This window comes from Cheilinus undulatus, linkage group 23, assembly GCF_018320785.1.
Source record: "Cheilinus undulatus linkage group 23, ASM1832078v1, whole genome shotgun sequence".
In the NCBI taxonomy this organism is placed as follows: domain Eukaryota; kingdom Metazoa; phylum Chordata; class Actinopteri; order Labriformes; family Labridae; genus Cheilinus; species Cheilinus undulatus.
Window position 1 is genome coordinate 35,332,266 of NC_054887.1, and position 25,499 is coordinate 35,357,764.

At 36.4% G+C, this 25,499-nt stretch overlaps 1 protein-coding gene across 4 annotated transcripts; it reads right to left on the minus strand.

The window, feature by feature from the left end:
* Window positions 1-706: 706 nt before the first annotated feature.
* On the minus strand, window positions 707-22,621 carry gata3 (GATA binding protein 3). Of its 4 annotated transcripts, none has more exons than XM_041780995.1 (6): window positions 22,378-22,621; window positions 21,886-22,268; window positions 19,425-19,901; window positions 17,034-17,080; window positions 14,167-14,292; window positions 707-2,173 (listed from the first exon to the last, which is right to left on the minus strand). In XM_041780995.1, exons 2-6 carry the CDS (start codon window positions 22,118-22,120, stop codon window positions 1,883-1,885), a joined length of 1,176 nt encoding a protein of 391 aa, XP_041636929.1. In that variant the 5' UTR covers window positions 22,121-22,268; window positions 22,378-22,621; the 3' UTR covers window positions 707-1,882. The 4 variants fall into 4 exon arrangements, with proteins under 4 accessions (XP_041636929.1, XP_041636928.1, XP_041636927.1 ...); XM_041780994.1 differs by having other exon boundaries at window positions 19,368-19,901; XM_041780993.1 differs by lacking the exon at window positions 17,034-17,080 and adding an exon at window positions 17,155-17,300 and having other exon boundaries at window positions 19,368-19,901.
* Between the last annotated feature and the right edge of the window lie 2,878 nt (window positions 22,622-25,499).

Consider the following 25,499-nt stretch of genomic DNA (forward strand, 5'->3'; position numbering starts at 1 on the left):
TCATAATCATTTTTTATATGGGTAAGTGGGGAAAAAAATTAATTATTTTGATACGAATGAGTTAAATAACTTAAAAATTTTATTTTGATATGAATTTGTGGAATAACTTCAATAATTTAATTTTGACATGAAAATGTAGAATAACCATAATATTTTTTTTTTATGATTCAGTGGAATATTCTTAATAATTTTGTTTTGATATAAATCAGTGGAATGACCTTAATAATTTTACTTCGTTTTGAATAAGTGGAATAACCCTAACGAGTATTTTGATATGAATCAGTGGAATAATCCTAATAATTTTACTTTGATATACATTAGTGGCCATCTCTTAATAATTTTCCTTTGATATAAATCCTTGGAAAAACCTTTATAACTCCATTTTGATATAAACTTGTTATATAAATTTAATAATCTTATTTTGATATGAATTAATGGAATAACCTTTTTAATTCTATTTTGATATAAATTGGTGGTATAAATGTAATATTTTTGTTTGATTTGACTCAGTTGAATAATCTTAATAATTTCATTTTGATATGAATCAGCGGAATAACCTTAATACTTTTAGTTTGATATGAATTAGTGGAATACATGTATTATTTTACTTTGATAAATATGAGAGGAATAAACTTTTATAAATGTGAGTTTTTGTGTCGTGTCTGTGATGAGAGAGAAAAGATGGTCAGAACCCGGGGCTACCATGTCAACAGAGATTAAACTAGTTTATTATTTTCAAAGAGGAAAAAAACGTACGAAACAAAAAGCAGTCATATTTTACACTAGTGATTATTATTAAATTTTTACAACCATTCAGTCTGCATAACATAAAGAAATAATTCTACATCTTTGTTATTCGTATTTTTGGTACTCTGATTTATACATACAAAGAACAAATACAGCAACTTTTTTCACAATGCATATAATCTGTGGGCGGGAACAAAGTCTGTCAGCTGTGTGCGTGTGCGTGTGCGTGTGTGTCTATGTGTGAGTGTAGGTGCAACACAAACCAATGCCCGAGACCTATAGCACATCCAGAACAAAATAATTAATGCAACGCCATCAGCAGGCGACCATGGTGCCCACCCTTCTCAATGTCTCTGTTCGCTTCTTTTCTCTCTGACGGCGGCGTCCTCTCCGCCCGCCGCCACTCGTACCCTTCTGGTCGTTAGCTGCCCACGGGCATTTTCCTTTTTTTCTTCTTACTGAATTAAAAAGTCTTCATTAAATGTATTTCATACAATCTGTACAAATATACTCAAGGTCTGCTCTCCTCTGAGGAGGAGGGAGGGGCGGGTTCATGGGGGCGGGGCAGGGTCCTGTTATACAGGTGCAAGGTAAGAAGTGAGGCAGGGAGGGGATTCTCGGAGACAGTAGAGTCTGTTTTCAAAGTTTGTGATGAAAAATGGCTTTTTGTACAGAAATGGAGGTCCTTGATCTGTGGAGGAGAGCGGCGGTGTTTGACGGCGAGAAAAAGGTTATTCTCACTGTCTAAAGGTCGTTCTCTCCATCCGAACGACCGTCCATGAAGAGAAAAACGCCATTCCCCTCTGTCCGTTTGGAGAAAAACGCCGTTCCCTCCGTCCGTGCGGAGACAAACACCGTTCCCTCCGTCCGTGCGGAGACAAACACCGTTCTCTCGTTCTTGGTGTTTGGAGGTCAGTGCGCCAAAGTTAGAGTCTGCAGAGCATTCACATTGCAGAGGTACGCTTGGATTTATAAAAATAAGGTCAAACTGAGGACAAAGGAGGCTGTCATCGGGGCACCGCAGCTCACCGGTGAAAGGGGAGGGGCTTAGAAGAACAGTGTCTTTAAAGGAGCAAGTCAGCAGAGGTACCGGGGGTCAAAGCGGTGACGGTGACGGCGAGGCCTCGGCGCCGCTCTAACCCATGGCTGTGACCATACTGGAGGGGTGGTGTGAGGCGAAGGGGAGGCTGGAGGAAGGGTGCATGGGTGTGGGTGTGGTCAGCATGTGGCTGGAGTGCGAGAAGGGTGGGAAGGAGGACATGTGGCGGGAGAGGGCGGCGGGGCTGAAGGAGCTGCTCTTGTCCATCAGGCTCTTGGAGAATTCGTCCATGCTGTCCTGGGACTTTTTGCTCTTCTTGGACTTGCTGGACATCTTCCTGTTCCGGGTCTGGATGCCTTCCTTCTTCATGGTCAGAGGTCGGTTGATCTGCTCTCGAAAGGACACAGAGAAGACGGCAGGTTAGTACAGGGTCGTGAGATTTCATGGCATCATTGTCACACATAAGACAGAAATCTTAGAAAGGAAGATGAAACCATTAGAAACATGAAGAATCGTTTAAATGAAGAAGCAACAACTGAAGACTTAAAGACCCAACCATAGAGCTGTTTAGCTCCAAATATTTACGTTAAAAAAAAAAAAATTGATTTTATCACAGCAGTGATTGGCGTGTGAACCAACCAATCCCAAACAGGTTTCACTTAACCCTAACCCTAACCCTATCGCCTAACTCCTAACAATGACTAACATTCAATCGCACCAATATTCATGATGATTTCAGCCAGTAGCTAAGAATACAGACTACAGCCCCAGCCTCTGTATTTCATCGATCCCTGAACTGATACCCAGCATACTTTTAATCCTTCAAAGATCAGAAATAAACACGGGATGGAAGTTTGAATCTCTGGGACCCGTACTGGGTGTCTTAGACTTCTACTGTTGCTGCTGTGTTAGTGTTGCTTGATTAATCTAGTTGCAATAACATTATTGTCCAGTTCCAGTGCAATCTGACATTATTTGAATGGTACTGATACCATCGAAATCTGCCTCCATTATGTCAAAGGATAAGATCCTGGTACTGGGACAGCCCTGCTGATGTTAGTGTCCGTCCTCGCCCAAGCCAAGCATACATCAGCCGTCTGCATCTCTGTCAGCGTTTGGGGGGGGGTTCTGTGCAGCCTTCCTGTTTGTGGGTTGTTGATTATTCCTTTTTCTTTCTTTCTTGTTGTGGATTCTTCCTTTACCGGTGTGTGGATTTTATGTTGTGTGTGTGTGGATTCTCTCCTTTATTGGTCGTGTGGATTCTTTGAGGCTGAAGAGTATCGGCGCCGTTGTCCACGCCAAAAAGAAAGAGAGAGAGAGGAAGGATGGAGGAAGAGACGGAGAGCGTGTTTGGCAGCTCATGTGCGATCCAGTCGACCACAGAGACACATGGCCACGGCACCGGCCAACTTCTCCTCTCTCTCCCTCCTCCTCCTCGTTGACGGCTCGGCCCCGTCGTCTCGTGGCCAAAATGGCCCCAGCTGCCGTCTTCCAGCCCCACGTTAGCCGGGATGAAGGAATTCGGGCTGTGGGCAGGATTAGGAGGGCGGTGGATGAGGCCGAGGCGCTTCCTGATCTTTCTGCTCGGGGAAATGGGAGCGAGGATTTCTTCCTCCTTGTTTTTGTCTTTTTTTTTTTTTTTTGAAACGGCGAGGCCTGGATGGTTAGCAGAGGGAAGAGAGCTGCGGTTTCACTCTCTCTCTCTCTCTCTCTCAGCTCGACGTCCACCTAAAGCTCGCTCACGCCACTTTGATGCCTCTCAGAGGAAACCCCAGGCCTCCAGACTGCTCTCAGGCCACCGCCCGCCCCCGGGACTTCAAACAAAAAGCCACGCCAAAGTGTTTCTCAGTCAATGAAAACACGCAGCCTGTCACTTCCTGTCCAACACCTGAAACCTCGGTGGCCAAACACAAAGGCGTCAAACTCAGAGAGACCAAAAAACATAAAAAGATTAGTTCTCTAAATTCTAACGGGACGGCGTCCTCTGTCTGCTTCAGGACATGGACCAAACTCTCCATGAAGAATGTGGACTCTGTTTCTCAGAGGAATCCAAAACAGGAGTCTGGATTTACCAAAATAAACTTCCTTATTACGCCAAAGGTCGAGGTCGGGTCACACGCTGATACCTAACAAGAAAATGTTTGTCTTTTCCCCATCTGCAGTGGCGAGAAGAGCGAGTCAGGAGGAACACAGAGCGACGGTTTAACTACAAGGACTCGCAGAAAACTCGACGGAAACATCCAGAAACTTTTTAATTTTCTTCTATGTGACCGGAGAAATGTTTACCTGATCCAGGTCTGATCTGACAAGGGTCTGAATTGACCCAGGACTGTGGTGGACCTTTGAGAATCCTAGAGGAGGCTGGGTCATATTTATCATTTTAGCGTTTATTCTAACATATTTATCATTTTAGCGTTTATTCTAACATCTTTTTCATTTTAGCATTTATACTAACATCTTTATCATTTTAGCGTTTATTCTAACATATTTATCATTTTAGCATTTATTCTAACATATTTATCATTTTAGCGTTTATTCTGACATCTTTTTCATTTTAGCGTTTATTCTAACATATTTATCATTTTAGCATTTATTCTGACATCTTTTTTATTTTAACGTTTATTCTAACATCTTTATCATTTTAGCATTTATTCTGACATGTTTTTTATTTTAACGTTTATTCTAACATCTTTATCATTTTAGCATTTATACTAACATCTTTATCATTTTAGCATTTATTCTAACATCTTTTTCATTTTAGCGTTTATTCTAACATATTTATCATTTTAGCATTTATTCTAACATCTTTTTTATTTTAGCATTTATACTAACATCTTTATCATTTTAGCATTTATTCTAACATATTTATCATTTTAGCGTTTATTCTGACATCTTTTTCATTTTAGCGTTTATTCTAACATATTTATCATTTTAGCGTTTTTTTTAACATCTTAATCGTTTTAGCGTTTATTCTAACATATTTATCATTTTAGCATTTATACTAACATCTTTATCATTTTAGCGTTTATTCTGACATCTTTTTCATTTTAGCATTTATTCTAACATCTTTTTCATTTTAGCGTTTATTCTAACATCTTAATCGTTTTAGCGTTTATTCTAACATATTTATCATTTTAGCATTTATTCTGACATCTATTTTATTTTAACGTTTATTCTAAAATCTTTATCATTTTAGCGTTTATTCTAACATCTTAATCGTTTTAGCGTTTATTCTAACATCTTAATCGTTTTAGCGTTTATTCTAACATATTTATCATTTTAGCATTTATACTAACATCTTTATCATTTTAGCGTTTATTCTGACATCTTTTTCATTTTAGCATTTATTCTAACATATTTATCATTTTAGCGTTTATTCTGACATCTTTTTCATTTTAGCGTTTATTCTAACATCTTAATCGTTTTAGCGTTTATTCTAACATCTTAATCGTTTTAGCGTTTCTTCTAACATCTTAATCGTTTTAGCGTTTATTCTAACATATTTATCATTTTAGCATTTATACTAACATCTTTATCATTTTAGCATTTATTCTAACATCTTTTTCATTTTAGCATTTATTCTAACATATTTATCATTTTAGCGTCTATTCTGACATCTTTTTCATTTTAGCGTTTATTCTAACATCTTAATCGTTTTAGCGCTTATTCTAACATCTTAATCGTTTTAGCGTTTATTCTAACATCTTAATCGTTTTAGCGTTTATTCTAACATCTTAATCGTTTTAGCGTTTATTCTAACATCTTAATCGTTTTAGCGTTTATTCTAACATATTTATCATTTTAGCGTTTATTCTAACATCTTAATCGTTTTAGCGTTTATTCTAACATCTTAATCGTTTTAGCGTTTATTCTAACATATTTATCATTTTAGCATTTATACTAACATCTTTATCATTTTAGCATTTATTCTAACATCTTTTTCATTTTAGCATTTATTCTAACATCTTAATCATTTTAGCGTTTATTCTAACATCTTTTTCATTTTAGCGTTTATTCTAACATCTTTTTCATTTTAGCATTTTTACTAACATCTTTTTCATTTTAGCGTTTCTTCTAACATCTTTATCATTTTAGCGTTCATTCTAACATATTTATCATTTTAGCATTTATTCTAACATCTTTTTCATTTTAGCATTTATACTAACATATTTATCATTTTAGCATTTATTCTAACATCTTTTTCATTTTAGCATTTATACTAACATATTTATCATTTTAGCGTTTATTCTGACATCTTTTTTATTTTAACATTTATTCTAACATCTTAATCATTTTAGCGTTTATTCTAACATCTTTTTCATTTTAGCATTTATACTAACATCTTTATCATTTTAGCGTTTATTCTGACATCTTTTTTATTTTAACGTTTATTCTAACATCTTAATCATTTTAGCGTTTATTCTAACATCTTTTTCATTTTAGCATTTATTCTAACATCTTTATCATTTTAGCATTTATACTAACATCTTTATCATTTTAGCATTTATTCTAACATCTTTTTCATTTTAGCATTTATACTAACATATTTATCATTTTAGCATTTATTCTAACATCTTTTTCATTTTAGCATTTATACTAACATATTTATCATTTTAGCGTTTATTCTGACATCTTTTTTATTTTAACGTTTATTCTAACATATTTATCATTTTAGCGTTTATTCTAACATATTTATCATTTTAGCGTTTATTCTAGAATATTTATCATTTTAGCGTTTATTCTAACATATTTATCATTTTAGCGTTTATTCTAACATCTTTATCATTTTAGCGTTTATTCTAACATCTTTTTCATTTTAGCGTTTATTCTAACCTCTTTATCATTTTAGCATTTATTCTAACGTCTTTATCATTTTAGCGTTTATTCTAACATCTTTTTCATTTTAGCGTTTATTCTAACGTCTTTATCATTTTAGCGTTTATTCTAACATCTTTTTAATTTCAGCGTTTATTCTAACATAATTATCATTTTAGCGTTTTTTACTAACATCTTTATCATTTTAGCGTTTATTCTAAGTTCTTTATCATTTTAGCTTTTATTCTAACATAATTATCATTTTAGCGTTTTTTACTAACATCTTTATCATTTTAGCGTTTATTCTAACATCTTTATCATTTTAGCGTTTATTCTAACATCTTTATCATTTTAGCGTTTATTCTAACATATTTATCATTTTAGCGTTTATTCTAACATCTTTATCATTTTAACGTTTATTCTAACATCTTTATCATTTTAGCGTTTTTTCTAACATCTTTATCATTTTAGCTTTTATTCTAACATATTTATCATTTCAGCGTTTTTTCTAACATCTTTATCATTTTAGCGTTTATTCTAACATATTTATCATTTTAGCGTTTATTCTAACATATTTATCATTTTAGCGTTTATTCTAACATCTTTATCATTTTAGCGTTTATTCTAACATATTTATCATTTTAGCGTTTATTCTAACATATTTATCATTTTAGCGTTTATTCTAACATCTTTATCATTTTAGCGTTTATTCTAACATCTTTTTAATTTCAGCGTTTATTCTAACATCTTTTTCATTTTAGCGTTTATTCTAACATCTTTATCATTTTAGCCTTTATTATAACATCTTTTTCATTTCAGCATTTATTCTAACATCTTTTTCATTTTAGCGTTTATTCTAACATCTTTATCATTTTAGCGTTTATTCTAACATATTTATCATTTTAGCGTTTATTCTAACATCTTTATCATTTTAGCGTTTATTCTGACATCTTTATCATTTTAACGTTTATTCTAACATCTTTATCATTTTAGCCTTTGTTCCAACATCTTTTTCATTTTAGCTGTTATTCTAATGTCTTTATCATTTTAGCTTTTATTCTAACATATTTATCATTTCAGCGTTTTTTCTAACATCTTTATCATTTTAGCTTTTATTCTAACATATTTATCATTTTAGCGTTTATTCTAACATCTTTATCATTTTAGCTTTTATTCTAACATATTTATCATTTTAGCGTTTATTCTAACATCTTTTTCATTTTAGCATTTATACTAACATCTTTATCATTTTAGCGTTTATTCTGACATTTTTTTCATTTTAGCATTTATACTAACATCTTTATCATTTTAGAGTTTATTCTAACATCTTTATAATTTTAGCGTTTATTCTAACATCTTTATCATTTTAGCGTTTATTTTAACATCTTAATCGTTTTAGCATTTATACTAACATCTTTATCATTTTAGCGTTTATTCTGACATCTTTATCATTTTAGCATTTATTCTGACATCTTTTTCATTTTAGCGTTTATTCTGACATCTTTATCATTTTAGCATTTATACTAACATCTTTATCATTTTAGCGTTTATCCTGACATCTTTTTCATTTTAGCATTTAGTCTGACATCTTTATCATTTTAGCGTTTATTCTGACATCTTTATCATTTTAGCATTTATTCTGACATCTTTTTCATTTTAGCGTTTATTCTAACATCTTTTTCATTTTAGCATTTATACTAACATCTTTATCATTTTAGCGTTTATTCTAACATCTTTATCATTTTAGCGTTTATTCTAACATATTTATCATTTTAGCATTTATTCTAACATATTTATCATTTTAGCGTTTATTCTAACATATTTATCATTTTAGCGTTTATTCTAACATCTTTATCATTTTAGCGTTTATTCTAACATATTTATCATTTTAGCGTTTATTCTGACATCTTTTTCATTTTAGCGTTTATTCTAACATCTTAATCGTTTTAGCGTTTATTCTAACATCTTAATCGTTTTAGCGTTTATTCTAACATATTTATCATTTTAGCATTTATACTAACATCTTTATCATTTTAGCGTTTATTCTAACATATTTATCATTTTAGCGTTTATTCTGACATCTTTTTCATTTTAGCGTTTATTCTAACATCTTAATCGTTTTAGCGTTTATTCTAACATCTTAATCGTTTTAGCGTTTATTCTAACATATTTATCATTTTAGCATTTATACTAACATCTTTATCATTTTAGCGTTTATTCTAACATATTTATCATTTTAGCTTTTATTCTAACATCTTTATCATTTTAGCATTTATTCTAACATCTTTTTCATTTTAGCATTTATTCTAACATATTTATCATTTTAGCTTTTATTCTAACATATTTATCATTTCAGCGTTTTTTCTAACATCTTTATCATTTTAGCTTTTATTCTAACATATTTATCATTTTAGCGTTTATTCTAACATCTTTATCATTTTAGCTTTTATTCTAACATATTTATCATTTTAGCGTTTATTCTAACATCTTAATCGTTTTAGTGTTTATTCTAACATCTTAATCGTTTTAGCGTTTATTCTAACATATTTATCATTTTAGCATTTATACTAACATCTTTATCATTTTAGCATTTATTCTAACATCTTTTTCATTTTAGCATTTATACTAACATCTTTATCATTTTAGTGTTTATTCTGACATCTTTTTCATTTTAGCATTTATTCTAACATCTTTATCATTTTAGCGTTTATTCTAACATCTTTTTCATTTCAGCGTTTATTCTAACATCTTTATAATTTTAGCGTTTATTCTAACATCTTTATCATTTTAGCGTTTATTTTAACATCTTAATCGTTTTAGCATTTATACTAACATCTTTTTCATTTTAGCGTTTATTCTGACATCTTTATCATTTTAGCATTTATTCTGACATCTTTTTCATTTTAGCGTTTATTCTGACATCTTTATCATTTTAGCATTTATACTAACATCTTTTTCATTTTAGCGTTTATTCTAACATCTTTTTCATTTTAGCATTTTTACTAACATCTTTTTCATTTTAGCGTTTCTTCTAACATCTTTATCATTTTAGCGTTCATTCTAACATATTTATCATTTTAGCATTTATTCTAACATCTTTTTCATTTTAGCATTTATACTAACATCTTTATCATTTTAGCGTTTATTCTAACATATTTATCATTTTAGCATTTATTCTAACATATTTATCATTTTAGCGTTTATTCTGACATCTTTTTCATTTTAGCGTTTATTCTAACATATTTATCATTTTAGCATTTATTCTGACATCTTTTTTATTTTAACGTTTATTCTAACATCTTTATCATTTTAGCATTTATACTAACATCTTTATCATTTTAGCATTTATTCTAACATCTTTTTCATTTTAGCGTTTATTCTAACATATTTATCATTTTAGCATTTATTCTAACATCTTTTTTATTTTAGCATTTATACTAACATCTTTATCATTTTAGCATTTATTCTAACATATTTATCATTTTAGCGTTTATTCTAACATATTTATCATTTTAGCGTTTATTCTAACATCTTTATCATTTTAGCGTTTATTCTAACATATTTATCATTTTAGCATTTATTCTAACATATTTATCATTTTAGCATTTATACTAACATCTTTATCATTTTAGCGTTTATTCTGACATCTTTTTCATTTTAGCATTTAGTCTGACATCTTTATCATTTTAGCGTTTATTCTAACATCTTAATCGTTTTAGCGTTTATTCTAACATATTTATCATTTTAGCATTTATTCTGACATCTATTTTATTTTAACGTTTATTCTAAAATCTTTATCATTTTAGCGTTTATTCTAACATCTTAATCGTTTTAGCGTTTATTCTAACATCTTAATCGTTTTAGCGTTTATTCTAACATATTTATCATTTTAGCATTTATACTAACATCTTTATCATTTTAGCGTTTATTCTGACATCTTTTTCATTTTAGCATTTATTCTAACATATTTATCATTTTAGCGTTTATTCTGACATCTTTTTCATTTTAGCGTTTATTCTAACATATTTATCATTTTAGCGTTTATTCTAACATCTTTATCATTTTAGCGTTTATTCTAACATATTTATCATTTTAGCGTTTATTCTAACATCTTAATCGTTTTAGCGTTTCTTCTAACATCTTAATCGTTTTAGCGTTTATTCTAACATATTTATCATTTTAGCATTTATACTAACATCTTTATCATTTTAGCATTTATTCTAACATCTTTTTCATTTTAGCATTTATTCTAACATATTTATCATTTTAGCGTTTATTCTGACATCTTTTTCATTTTAGCGTTTATTCTAACATCTTAATCGTTTTAGCGCTTATTCTAACATCTTAATCGTTTTAGCGTTTATTCTAACATCTTAATCGTTTTAGCGTTTATTCTAACATCTTAATCGTTTTAGCGTTTATTCTAACATATTTATCATTTTAGCGTTTATTCTAACATCTTAATCGTTTTAGCGTTTATTCTAACATCTTAATCGTTTTAGCGTTTATTCTAACATATTTATCATTTTAGCATTTATACTAACATCTTTATCATTTTAGCATTTATTCTAACATCTTTTTCATTTTAGCATTTATTCTAACATCTTAATCATTTTAGCGTTTATTCTAACATCTTGATCGTTTTAGCGTTTATTCTAACATCTTTATCATTTTAGCGTTTATTCTAACATCTTTATCATTTTAGCATTTATTCTAACATCTTTATCATTTTAGCATTTATACTAACATCTTTATCATTTTAGCATTTATTCTAACATCTTTTTCATTTTAGCATTTATACTAACATATTTATCATTTTAGCATTTATTCTAACATCTTTTTCATTTTAGCATTTATACTAACATCTTTATCATTTTAGCATTTATTCTAACATCTTTTTCATTTTAGCATTTATACTAACATATTTATCATTTTAGCATTTATTCTAACATCTTTTTCATTTTAGCATTTATACTAACATATTTATCATTTTAGCGTTTATTCTGACATCTTTTTTATTTTAACGTTTATTCTAACATCTTAATCATTTTAGCGTTTATTCTAACATCTTTTTCATTTTAACGTTTATTCTAACATCTTAATCATTTTAGCGTTTATTCTAACATCTTTTTCATTTTAGCATTTATACTAACATCTTTATCATTTTAGCGTTTATTCTGACATCTTTTTTATTTTAACGTTTATTCTAACATCTTTATCATTTTAGCATTTATACTAACATATTTATCATTTTAGCGTTTATTCTGACATCTTTTTTATTTTAGCATTTATACTAACATCTTTATCATTTTAGCGTTTATTCTAACATCTTTTTCATTTTAGCATTTATACTAACATCTTTATCATTTTAGCATTTATTCTAACATCTTTTTCATTTTAGCATTTATACTAACATATTTATCATTTTAGCATTTATACTAACATCTTTTTCATTTTAGCATTTATACTAACATATTTATCATTTTAGCATTTATTCTAACATCTTTTTCATTTTAGCATTTATACTAACATCTTTATCATTTTAGCATTTATTCTAACATCTTTATCATTTTAGCATTTATTCTAACATCTTTTTCATTTTAGCATTTATACTAACATATTTATCATTTTAGCATTTATTCTAACATCTTTTTCATTTTAGCATTTATACTAACATATTTATCATTTTAGCATTTATTCTAACATCTTTTTCATTTTAGCATTTATACTAACATCTTTATCATTTTAGCATTTATTCTAACATCTTTATCATTTTAGCATTTATTCTAACATCTTTTTCATTTTAGCATTTATACTAACATATTTATCATTTTAGCATTTATTCTAACATCTTTTTCATTTTAGCATTTATACTAACATATTTATCATTTTAGCATTTATTCTAACATCTTTTTCATTTTAGCATTTATACTAACATCTTTATCATTTTAGCATTTATTCTAACATCTTTTTCATTTTAGCATTTATACTAACATCTTTATCATTTTAGCGTTTATTCTAACATCTTTTTCATTTTAGCATTTATACTAACATATTTATCATTTTAGCGTTTATTCTGACATCTTTTTTATTTTAGCATTTATACTAACATCTTTATCATTTTAGCATTTATTCTAACATCTTAATCATTTTAGCGTTTATTCTAACATCTTGATCGTTTTAGCGTTTATTCTAACATCTTTATCATTTTAGCATTTATTCTAACATCTCTATCATTTTAGCATTTATTCTAACATCTCTATCATTTTAGCGTTTATTCTAACATATTTATCATTTTAGCATTTATTCTGACATCTTTTTTATTTTAACGTTTATTCTAACATCTCTATCATTTTAGCGTTTATTCTAACATCTTAATAATTTCAGTTTTCATTTCTTCTGCTGATCATTCAGATCAATAAATGTGCCAATACTGGTTTTGTTTTTTTGGGTTTATTGTCCCAACAGAATAAAAATTTCTAATTCTTACAAAATCAATTCAAAGATAAATCCATAACTTAATTATTTCCACATTTATCCAGTGATCAATAATCATTCCTACGGGTTCTGATCTTTAATATCGATGATGAGTTCTTATTTCTATAAACCTGTTTAGAAACTCAGACCCTTTCAGATCAGTGGTATTGATCTCTGATCATCATGTAACTCTGCAGTAGTTTTTATGGAGAAACAATCAGAGGAGCAGCAGTCCTGGTCAGTCCTGGTCTCACCATCAGACTATAGAACCGGGTCCTAAGACCAGGGTCAGAGCACCAGATAGAGGTCTAGCATTATCCCAGGGATCTATCCTGTTAATAACAGCCCGTAATAATAAAGTCCCTGTGGAGGACCCCAGGGTCCGAAATCCTGGTCCAGATCCCTCAGGGAGCCACCTAAGTCCTTCATATCAGTCTAACAGTACCATAAACCCCTAGAGACAGACTGGAACATGGACCTGGACTACAGACATGAACCTGGACTAGAGATATGGACCTGGACCAGAGATATGGACCTGGGCCAGAGATCTGGACCTGGACCTGGACTAGAGACATGTCAGATTATTAGGATGAAGTCCGGCTTTTTTTTTCTCTTCTGGGATTTTTTTTAAAGGGTTAAAGGGTCCTCCTGTTGGTCTCGGCCTAGGGTCTCTAAATCCCTTAAACCGGCCCTGAGAGGACGACCAGGACCAGATACAGGTTTATGGACTACCAAGACCAGATACAGGGTTTTGGACTACCAAGTCCAGATACTGGTTGTATAATATGAAGACCAGATACAGGTTTTATGATATCTAGACCAGATACAGGTTTTATGATATCTAGACCAGATACAGGTTTTATGATAATTAGACCAGATACAGGTTTTATGATATCTAGACCAGATACAGGTTTTATGATATCTAGACCAGATACAGGTTTTATGATAATTAGACCAGATACAGGTTTTATGATATCTAGACCAGATACAGGTTTTATAATATCAGGTCCAGATACAGGGTTTTAGACCACCAGGTCCAGGTCCAGGGTCTATAAGGGACCCCCATGCAGGACTCTGTTTCCACTTACATTGTGCAGTTTGAAGTAGAGGCCGCAGGCGTTGCAGACCGGGTCTCCGTTGGCGTTCCTCCGCCACAGCGTCGTCGTTGTCGTTTGGCAGTTTGCGCACGACGTCCCCGCCCGCCTGGCTGCGGACTGTACGGCAACACAGAAGGGACAAAAAGGGTCAGATGACGGCGGAAAAACCCAGACAGACTTTTAAAAAAAACAACAACATTTAACACCAAAATACAAGAGTCCAGATCCAGAGAGCGGCAGAGAGAGGACGTCTGCGACTCTACAGGCTGAAGGACCGGGACTAAGACCTGGTTCAGGACTAAGGTTTAACGTTTTAATGCCTGCAGGAAGCCCGCTATCCACGGGGCTTCACGTCATCATGAAATAATCAATAAATGTCATTGATAATAACACCGTCTCCACTTTTACGCACGTGCGTAAATCCTTAAAGAAAACCGGTCCTCCGTCTTTTTTGTTCTCTTCATGTGGACTCAGACTAAGTCCAGGACCGAGGCCGGATCAGAGACATTATCAGAGGACTGTCGATCAGTTTTACTGAATCATGTTGGAGTGAATTGGTCTGTCAGCTGTATCCATAGAAACTCCGTTCATGTGGTGAAAATAACCCTGGGGTCGTTTTTACGCACGTGCGTAAATGTCTAAAATCATCGATAATCATCAGGCCTTTTTATCCACCACCCTCCAAACCTTCATCCATCCAAACTGAAACAGTTTTTAAAAACACAGAGAGAGAGGACATGCAGAAACACGGAGCTGCTGCGGCTGGAGGCTAAAAATAGCGCCATGAGCGCAGAGCTGGAGCAGGATAAATATTTAGAAGAGACATAAAAGCAGAGCCTTGAAACAGGAGAGCTATTAAATCTGATTAAACCTCCTCCGTGTTCCGATGTGGACCAAAGAATCCACATGGAGAGGGAGGGGGGCTGTCCCGGAGAGGTCTGGGATCGATTAACCGGCCTCAAATGAGCTGTGGTTATTTATGATAAATGTCTGAAATATTAGAGCTTTATTTAAATGTCTGAAATATTAGAGCTTTATTTAAATGTCTGAAATATTAGAGTTGTATTTCGTATAAATGTCTAAATTATTAGAGTTTTATTTTGTATAAATGTCTAAATTATTAGAGTTTTATTTTGTATAAATGTCTAAATTATTAGAGTTTTATTTCGTATAAATGTCTAAATTATTAGAGTTGTATTTCGTATAAATGTCTAAATTATTAGAGTTTTATTTCGTATAAATGTCTAAATTATTAGAGTTTTATTTCGTATAAATGTCTAAATTATTAGAGTTTTATTTTGTATAAATGTCTAAATTATTAGAGTTGTATTTCGTATAAATGTCTAAATTATTAGAGTTTTATTTCGTATAAATGTCTAAATTATTAGAGTTTTATTTCGTATAAATGTCTAAATTATTAGAGTTGTATTTCGTATAAATGTCTAAATTATTAGAGTTGTATTTCGTATAAATGTCTAAATTATTAGAGTTGTATTTCGTATAAATGTCTAAATTATCAGAGTTTTATTTCGTATAAATGTCTAAATTATTAGAGTTGTATTTCGTATAAATGTCTAAATTATTAGAGTTGTATTTCGTATAAATGTCTAAAGGATTAGGGCGTTATTTCTGCTCTAGTCTGGGTTTTTGGAGAGCTGTCTGAGGCTCCGCTGCAGGCTGGAGCAGCTCCTCGTGGATTTATCTGTCTGCTGATGTTCTAATCTCTAAAAACGATCAATAGACTGCGGACCGCAGAGGACACGCTCACGTAAAGGGACTACATTATCTCTCGGAGGGATTTCCAATTATACACATGTGCTGGCCTAATAACCCTGCTGCTGCGTGCTGGGAATGAGAAGGACAGCGCGCGGGGCTGCCGCTTCCAAATGAACATTTTTTTATTTAGCTTTTTTTTTTTTAAATGAGGTCAGATTAAAAATCATAAAAATCACATTTTTAACGCAGATTCTTGGTCTTTACAGGAAAGTTCTTCATCAGTCCTCCTCCTCCTCTCTCTGGACCCTCAGTCCGATTTGTCGGTTTTTCTCTGACATTTAGAAGCAAAATAAAACTGTACAGTCAACAGCATAAATCTATAAATAAATATAAACACAGAGACATTCAGTCAGATTTCCTTCGTTCCTCATTTACAGTAAAATCTGCAGAGTCAGCAGAGTCGGCCTGACATGATCTGATTGGTTTAAGGGTTCAAGAACCTGGACTCCCTCTCCGGCCTGTTTTTATTATTTAGTACTCTTCTATGATCTGATCTCTATTTAACACCAGAACCAGGACCCTCCTGGATCCGGGGCTCCGCCCTGCCCTCTAAATCTAATCTGAACACATTGAAGTCAGAATCATTCACGATCTTTATTTCAATAAAAGAAGAAACCGTCCAATCAGAGCCCTCCCTGGTCTCTCACCCTAAAGCTGGACCCTCGTCCTGCTCCAGTCTCTCAGCTGTGGACCGGTCCTGGTCCGTGGCTGCTGTAATGATGCTAATCTTTATTAAAGGGACCAGAGCAGCGCGGAGGCTCCTGGTCTGCCGGGGCCCCCGCAGCTCTGCGTGTTTAGACTGGGGGAGCAGCTTATCAGCGCCGCTCAGATATCCGGCAGCCCTTCCTGGGAAGCCTGCTCTCTCTCTCTCTCTCTCTCTCTCTGTGGAGGTCCGAGCATGCAGGCAGGGCTGCAGAGGGGGGCTTTCCCTGCAGGTCTAAAAGTGAGCTCAGATCAGGGAGCTGATTGGCCCCCCCGCCTTAACCTCAGCATCAATGACATGGAAACCAAAATAGCATCGTCATCGCAGTAAGGATCAAAATGTGCAGTTTGTTTCTAAGGTAGTATCTGAAAACAGAGACCTGCACTTGTCGGGTCAATTTCCTGCAGCTAATAGGCCTACTTCTTCCTGGAGAGGGGGACAAAGCAGAGAGAGAGACGGAGAAAGTCATCACCAGAGAAGGAAACGTGGAGGAGACGTACCAGCCGCCGCTTGGGCTTGATGAGAGGCCGGTTCTGCCCGTTCATCTTGTGGTAGAGGCCGCAGGCGTTACACAGATAGTGGCCCGTACCGTCTCTCCTCCACAGCGGCGTGGACGTGGCTCCACAGTTCACACACTCTCTCCCCTCTGCAGGAACACGCACACGCACACGCACACCACAGAACACGGACACGCACGGTCAGTTCTCCCAGCGAGGAACAGAAGGAGAGATTATTTATGAATGCATGAAAATCATCTGGAAGCAGAGGGTTAGCAGCATGCATCATCATCATCATCATCATCAGCAAACAGCACAGGCACAGAGACATGCGTGGATTTTCTGCAGCACTTCTTTATTTTTAGCACCCACGCACGCGCTCGCACACTTCAGAACATGTGGTTAGTGCTGGTGTGAAGGCAGCTTCACGATCAGGTCCTTCATCTCTGAATGAACTAGAAAGTCCAGAGCAGAGCTGTCCCTCATTCTAGCCTCCACCATCCACGGAGGAGCGGCTCTGCTCTGCTCACACCGACGGGAGGGACGGCGCAGCAGCGCGAGACTGAGGCTGAAGGCCCCGAGAGCTGGCCTCCTCTCCGCTTCAAAGCACCGAGCACTTTTACATTTTTACGCAGCCGCACTTCCCCTCCTCTCTCTGCACAAACACTAACCCTCCTCCTCCTCCTCCTCCTCCTCCTCCTCTTCTTCTTTTTGAGCACAAAGGCAGCAGAGGAGCGCCGGGCTGCTCCACACCTGGAGAAAGCTTCCTTCAAACAGGAGCTCAGAGTCTGCTCAGACAGGAAACAGCAGCCTTTCATTTCACCAAGTTAAAGGCTGCTGCTCGCTTTGAGCGCGTGCATTATCTCACATTATCCTCCAATTAAAATCTAGATTAGCATGAGTGTATGATGCAGAATAATCCCGATGATATGCATCAGATAATCCAGTGTTTTCTATAGTCTGATATTAATCTCATTAGAGCAAACTGCGGCTGTCTCTGCCTCTCCTCCGCGCCTCCGCCGCCCGGGTTAGAGCCCTTTTTTCCCGCTGAGTGAGCACGCAGCATCCGGCGCTGAAGCGCTGCTCAAACAAAGCAACAGTGGCGCGCGCTGGTGTGACAGTAATGGGATTACCCTAAACATATAACGGAGGCGACACAGCCCAGAGAGCTGGCCCCGTCTGTCCCGGTCCGTCCCGGTCCGTCCCGGTCTGTGCTGCAGCTGCGCAGGAGCCAAAACAGCGCTATGACCGGAGCTCCTGCTAATAACAGGCTTTTATTCTGAAGGGGAGAATATCCACGACGGTCTAAAAATAGATCTGCACTTGATCATTCAGTCAGACCTTTTAATAAATGATTGTTTATATTTATTCAGATTTCTGCTGGAGGACCAAATCCTGCTCCACCCCTCCGCTCACACACTTTTAATATTTGTATTTTCAATGTTTCTAACAGGTTCTAGCAGGTTCTAGCAGGTTCTAGCAGGTTCTAACAGGTTCTAACAGGTTCTAGCAGGTTCTAACAGGTTCTAGCAGGTTCTAGCAGAAGTGCTGCTGATTTTAAATTTCTATTTTTGCACCAGAACACCTCTGCCACCTGCAACGCTCTGTGTGCAGGATCATAAACCACAATTCTGTTTTTAACTTTAAATGATTATTTTAGTCATCAGACAAACATCTTAGAGGCATTTTGCTGTGTCTCCACTGAATCCACATTTGGCCCCTGGCCCTCTGTGGAGGGGCCCTGGCCCTCTGTGGAGGAGCCCTGGCTCTCTGTGGAGGGCCCCTGGCCCTCGTGGAGGCCCCTGGCTCTCTGTGGAGGCCCCTGGCCCTCTGTGGAGGGGCCCTGGCTCTCTGTGGAGGGCCCCTGGCTCTCTGTGGAGGGCCCCTGGCCCTCTGTGGAGGCCCCTGGCTCTATGTGGAGGCCCCTGGCCCTCTGTGGAGGGGCCCTGGCTCTCTGTGGAGGCCCCTGGCCCTCTGTGGAGGGGCCCTGGCTCTCTGTGGAGGGCCCCTGGCCCTCTGTGGAGGGGCCCTGGCTCTCTGTGGAGGCCCCTGGCCCTCTGTGGAGGGGCCCTGGCTCTCTGTGGAGGGCCCCTCCTTCCTGTGAGGGCTAACCCAGCTCTTTCAGAGTGACAGATTAAACATGGCTGCTGATTGAGGCTGCAAATCTGGGGAAGGTGATGTTAGATAAAAGGGAATGTAATAAAGCGCACGCCTACCTGAACAGGACCTTGTTTTTGGTCTCGTTTTGGAACCATAACTAGAAGATGACCCACCTATCAGGCTACTCGGTGGGAAGAGGCCTGGGCCGTATTCGGGGACATAGGGTGGGTATGTGGCGATGGGGTGGTGGGCGGAGGACGAGCCCGCTCCGATTGACGCCACGCTCCGGCTGTGAGCCGACTCCAGTTTCATACTCTCGGCCAGGGTCACCTGGTACTTTATGCTCTCTTTGTCCTCCTGCCGCACCGAGCCGCTGGAGCCCGGCGTGGAGATGCCCGGGTCCGGGGACACGTCTTTGGGAGGGGTGGGGGGGAACGTGAAGAGGTGGGGGCTGGTGTGGCCGGTGGACAGGGAGGAGGAGGAGGCCGGGGGGTAGACGGACAGGCTGGCCGGGGAGCCGTGGTGCAGCGGGTTCTTGGGGAAGGGGCTCAGGTTCCAGGGAGAGGTGCTGTGGTGGGGGGCGATGCCTTTGCTGCCCTCCAGCCAGGGCAGGGAGCCGTGCAGCAAGGAGGGACGGCACACCTGGCTACCTGCGGAGCGGAGGGACACGGACACGTTAACATGGCGGCATCAATGTTAGATGGAGGAAACAGAGAACGTTATCATTTATGTCAACATTTGAGCAGATGAAAGTCCTGGTCTGGAGATCCAGCATCAGTCTGAGGTCAGAGCCCAGACCTGGTCTCCAAGTCTCAGATAGAGATTCAGGTTCAGGACTAAAGGTGGAGAAGCAAGTCTGGGTTTAAATAAAAACTATATTTAAATAAAGATTTAAGATTCAAGATGAGCACTGGCAGCTGTCCATGTCTGACAGATAAAAAGCCAAAATCAGTCATTTCAGATCTGCATTAAAATGTCTACAATCACTAATATAAACATGAAAATCAGCTGATTTTAACATCCTACAATCACTAATATAAACATGAAAATCAGCTGATTTTAACATCCTACAATCACTAATATAAACATGAAAATCAGCTGATTTTAACATCCTACATTCACTAATATAAACATGAAAATCAGCTGATTTTAACATCCTACAATCACTAATATAAACATGAAAATCAGCTGATTTTAACATCCTACAATCACTAATATAAACATGAAAATCAGCTGATTTTAACATCCTACAATCACTAATATAAACATGAAAATCAGCTGATTTTAACATCCTACATTCACTAATATAAACATGAAAATCAGCTGATTTTAACATCCTACAATCACTAATATAAACATGAAAATCAGCTGATTTTAACATCCTACAATCACTAATATAAATTGTAATGTTGTGATATTTACAGTAGTATTATTTACTCATGGATCTCTTTTACGCACAGAAACTGGTCGCGTGCTTCAATCTGAAACGCTCCTTCATTTATTCATGTAGAGAAAACAAAGAATCCGGATTTAAGCTGAAGCTGGGAGACCCTCACTCACATTTTTACCTTTCCTTTATTTTAAACCAAACAGTAAAATTGTGAATTTTGACTCGGGGAATCATTTCAGCCGTAAATAAATCTTTTTCGGTCGTATTTGGGGTGAAAATGTTTGTGCGTAAAAGTGTTCCATCTTCGGGCTCAGAGGGGATTTTTGAATCTTGTGAACAGAAACGCAGAAAACCCTCCGAGCTCCCCGCGCTCATCAGAAAGTCAAATATTAATTTATTCTCTCCGGATAAAGCAGATAAAGACTCCGGTTTTGGCCCGAGGATGGATCGCTTTTACGCACACATTTATCCGTAATTCTACCACGAATTAAGCCGTTATTTTTATGTCATAAATGTGTTTTTTAGCAGAGTTCTCCCGTTCAGAATGAAGTTCGGTGTGCGTGATTCCAGCCTGCGGTGTAAATGTATTTATTTAGACTGATCCTGTCCCTCATGTCCTGCCTTCGTGTTAATATTTCTTCACTTGGCCCGCTGGCACACTGTCCTCCGACATCTCTGGGAGGATTTTCTCCCGGATATTCTTCTGGACCACAGAACCGTTCTGTTGTTGTTCTGTCTCCAGATCTCTTTGTCTCCTTCTGTCCCTGTCGTGGGTCTAACATCTCTCATCTATCGTGTTTTCCTCAGGCCGCGGACGCAGCAGACAGAGTCCAGCTCTGACTGTTGAGGAAGTCAAAGAGTCCAGCAAAGGGAACTACAGAAGTCTTTATTACGCATGTCTGAGAATAAAGCCAGATAAATCTGCTCTAATATTTCTGTCAAATCCGGACTAAATCCAGAATAAAAACACAGATTTTAAAGATTCCTCTTCGAGGGTGGAGTCTCTGATTTTTGAAGGTTGGATTTGTGACAGAAACCGGACCCGGAGTGGAGCCGATCCCTGCGTATTTACGGCGTGGTTTCACAACACCTGAAGCTCTGCTGTTTCAGAGACAAAACCGAAACCTGGCCCCAGTCCGAGTCTACGATCCTCCAAACGCGGCGCCTGCCAGCGGAGCGCAGGGTAAAGTTACCGCGGAGAGGCGGGATAGAGGAGGGAGGCCGTGGGAGGCCGGGGTACTCACTGTGGGGGGGAGGAGGGTACCTCTGGACGGCTCGGACTGAGTTGCCGTAGTACGGAGAGACGTGGTTTCCCTGTCCATCGATATTAAAGAGTACATCCACATCGTCAGTGAGCGGGTACTGCGAGGGGTCCATGTAGGAGTGGCCGAGGCCCGGGTGGTGAGAGCCGGGATGCTGCTCGTTCAACACCGCGGGGTGATGGCTCATCCACCGGGGCTGGTCCGCGCTTACTTCCATGTTTGAGAAAGGTTCTCGATGCTTCTCTCTGCTGCTCTGTCACTGAGGGTTCATGCACTAACAAAGCCACCAATCAGGAAGAAGAAGAGTCCAAAATCCCACAGCGAGAGTTAAATCCACAGGCGGCTCCGCGAGCGCTTCCGATCACCTGGAGAGGAGAGACAGGTTAGAGTCTGAGTCCGGATCACCTGGACACACACAGACACTTTAAAGTCAAGCAGCGCACGCGCTCTGAGCGGTGAGAGCAGGAAACCTACCCCACATTACTACAGACTCATAGGTCCAGCACGGAGCCAGTCCCACGCAGAGTCCTGGACTTCCTCTTTAAAGCTCAACAAGTCGGCGCACACTGCAGCGAGTTTGGCGCAGAGAGCAGAGCGCGAGCGCAGAGAGCAGCGAGTAAAAAGTGTGAGATGAAATCAGAGTGAGCAGAGTTAGCCCTCTCTCTCTCTCTCTCTCTCTCTCTCTCTCTTTTACAGTGAAGGCATTCTTTCAGGATGGCGCCAGCCAGCTCAATGCTCGCAGACAGCTGTGGCGCGACGCAACTTAAGGAGGGTCTGTGGTGTCATCAGTTAAGGGGAGGGGCCTGCCCTAATTGAATATAACGTGGAGAGAAAGGAGAGATGCACGAGGACGAGCTGCGAGAGTGTTTCTGCATGACCTTGGCAGAAAGATGTGATGAAGAGGAGGACTCTGTTCAAGAGGCCTGGGACTAGACCCAGGAGACCAGGACCAGGGGGATATAAATATATGTTTAATAAATGAATATATTTATATCAGACTGTTCTATTAATACTGAAGAAACTGTTAATCACCGCTTTATGTTCCTACATTTACCAGACTGCCAGAGAGCAGAGCTGCTCTACAGCTGAGCGACAGAAACACATTCATCTGTTATTATTGGAAATATATTTATTATTAGAAATATATTTATTATTAGAAATATAGTTATTAGAAATATAGTTATTATTAGAAATATATTTATTATTAGAAATATAGTTATTAGAAATATAGTTATTATTAGAAATATATTTATTATTAGAAATATAGTTATTAGAAATATAGTTATTATTAGAAATATATTTATTATTAGAAATATAGTTATTATTAGAAATATCATTTTTATCATTAATATCATTATTATTATAAATATAGTTATTATTATAAATATCATTATTATCATTATTATTATTATTATAAATATATTTATTATTATAAATATATTTATTATTATAAATATCATTATTATTATTATTATTATTATTATTTTAAATATAGCTATTATTATTATTATCATTATTATAATATAGTTATTATTATAAATATAGTTCTTATCATTATTATACATATAATTCTTATCATTATTAAAAATATAATTATTATCATTATTTTAAATGTAATAATAATAATAATAATAATAATTATTATTATTATTATTATTATTATCAGTGTTATAAATATATCATTATTATTATTATTGTTATAAGTGTTCTTATAATAATAATAAATATTATTATAAATATTATTATCTTGAACATTATTATTAATATTATTATTGTTATTTAGCATGAAGACAGGAGTGTGCTCCATGTTTTCATGCTGTTATAATAAAGACGTCAGGTTTATATCATTGTAAATATTAATATGATATGATTTATATTTCATATTTTAAATGATATCTACAGGTAAATTCATGAAGATTCAAACTAAAATCACAACCTACTGTAATAATTCTACTGTTTCATATATTCATACATAGATCTATATTCAGTCAGTGACTCTATCATGAGTCTCCTCTCTGTTTATTGTTCTATTTTTAGTGTTTTTTCTCCATGCTGTTTTCCCTCTGCTGATCAATCAAGATGATTATCTGCTGATCAGGTGTATTGATTATCAATACCAGAATAATTCGACACTAAAGTAAATGATCTCTCGTCTGTCCGCGTGCACAGCCCTGTAGGAGGCTGCCTCGTGCACGCGCCGCCTGTTGCTCGGGGGTTAACGGCAGGTTGTGGCCGTGCGCGCGCTCTTTAAGCAGTAACAGTGCGTCCTCTCGCGGTGACAGTCGCTGTTTCTAAACACACCACAGAAGAAGAAGAGGAAGCGAGGAGGAGGAGGAGAGAGGGATCACATATCCTCACCGAGGCTTTATTAACGTGACAGTGACGTCACCACGTACCGATGAGGCATCCCGCACACACTGGAGCATGTCATTATTTAGACTCCAACACTGAGGAGGATTCAAGCCACATGAGAGCAACTAAAAGGGCAACTTTATCCTCCAATCAGGAGCAACTTTATCCTCCAATCAGGAGCAACTTTATCCTCCAATCAGGAGCAACTTTATCCTCCAATCAGGAGCAACTTTATCCTCCAGTCAGAGAGCAGTTAACCCTTTCTGCTCCGAGGAGGAGGGGGGGGGGGTCTTCATGGGGACTATCTCATGTCTAAAGAGAGCTCTGTGGCCCCTCAGTGCTCAGAGTTATTAATGCACTAGAAAGGCAGAGAAACACAGCATCTGTACTGCCATGTCATACCTAAAATTTCATACCTGCATCATAATAAATGCATATCTGTGTCATTCATACTGCATATTGTATAGACTGCATAGTCATGTTGTAACATTCTGTGCATATTGTATATTGTATCAGATACAGTCCATAATCTATCATATTGTATGAATTGTATAGAATCATCTGTTCATGTTGTATTCTGTTCTGCATATTGTATATCACTGCATCATATATTATTGCATTCTGTTCTGCAGGTATTGTATAGAATTGTTATATCATCATGTTGTAGCATTCTGTTCTGCAGGTATTGTATACTGTTCCTTATCATGTTGTAGCATTCTGTTCTGCAGGTATTGTATAGAATGTAGCATTCTGTATCATGTTCTAGCATTCTGTTCTGCAGGTATTGTATAGAATCGTACTGTTCCATATCATGTTGTAACATTCTGTCCTGCAGGTATTGTATAGAATTGTATAGAATCATCTCATGTTGTAACATTCTGTCCTGCAGGTATTGTATAGAATTGTATAGAATCATCTCATGTTGTAGCATTCTGTTCTGCAAGTATTGTATAGAATCGTACTGTTCCATGTCATGTTGTAACATTCTGTTCTGCAGGTATTGTATAGAATTGTATAGAATCATCTCATGTTGTAGCATTCTGTTCTGCAGGTATTGTATAGAATAGTAAAGAAACATCTCATGTTGTAGCATTCTGTTCTGCAGGTATTGTATAGAATCGTTTCTTTCCGTATCATGTTGTAGCATTCTGTTCTGCAGGTATTGTATAGAATTGTAGCATTCCATATCATGTTCTAGCATTCTGTTCTGCAGGTATTGTATAGAATCGTAGAGTTCCTTATCA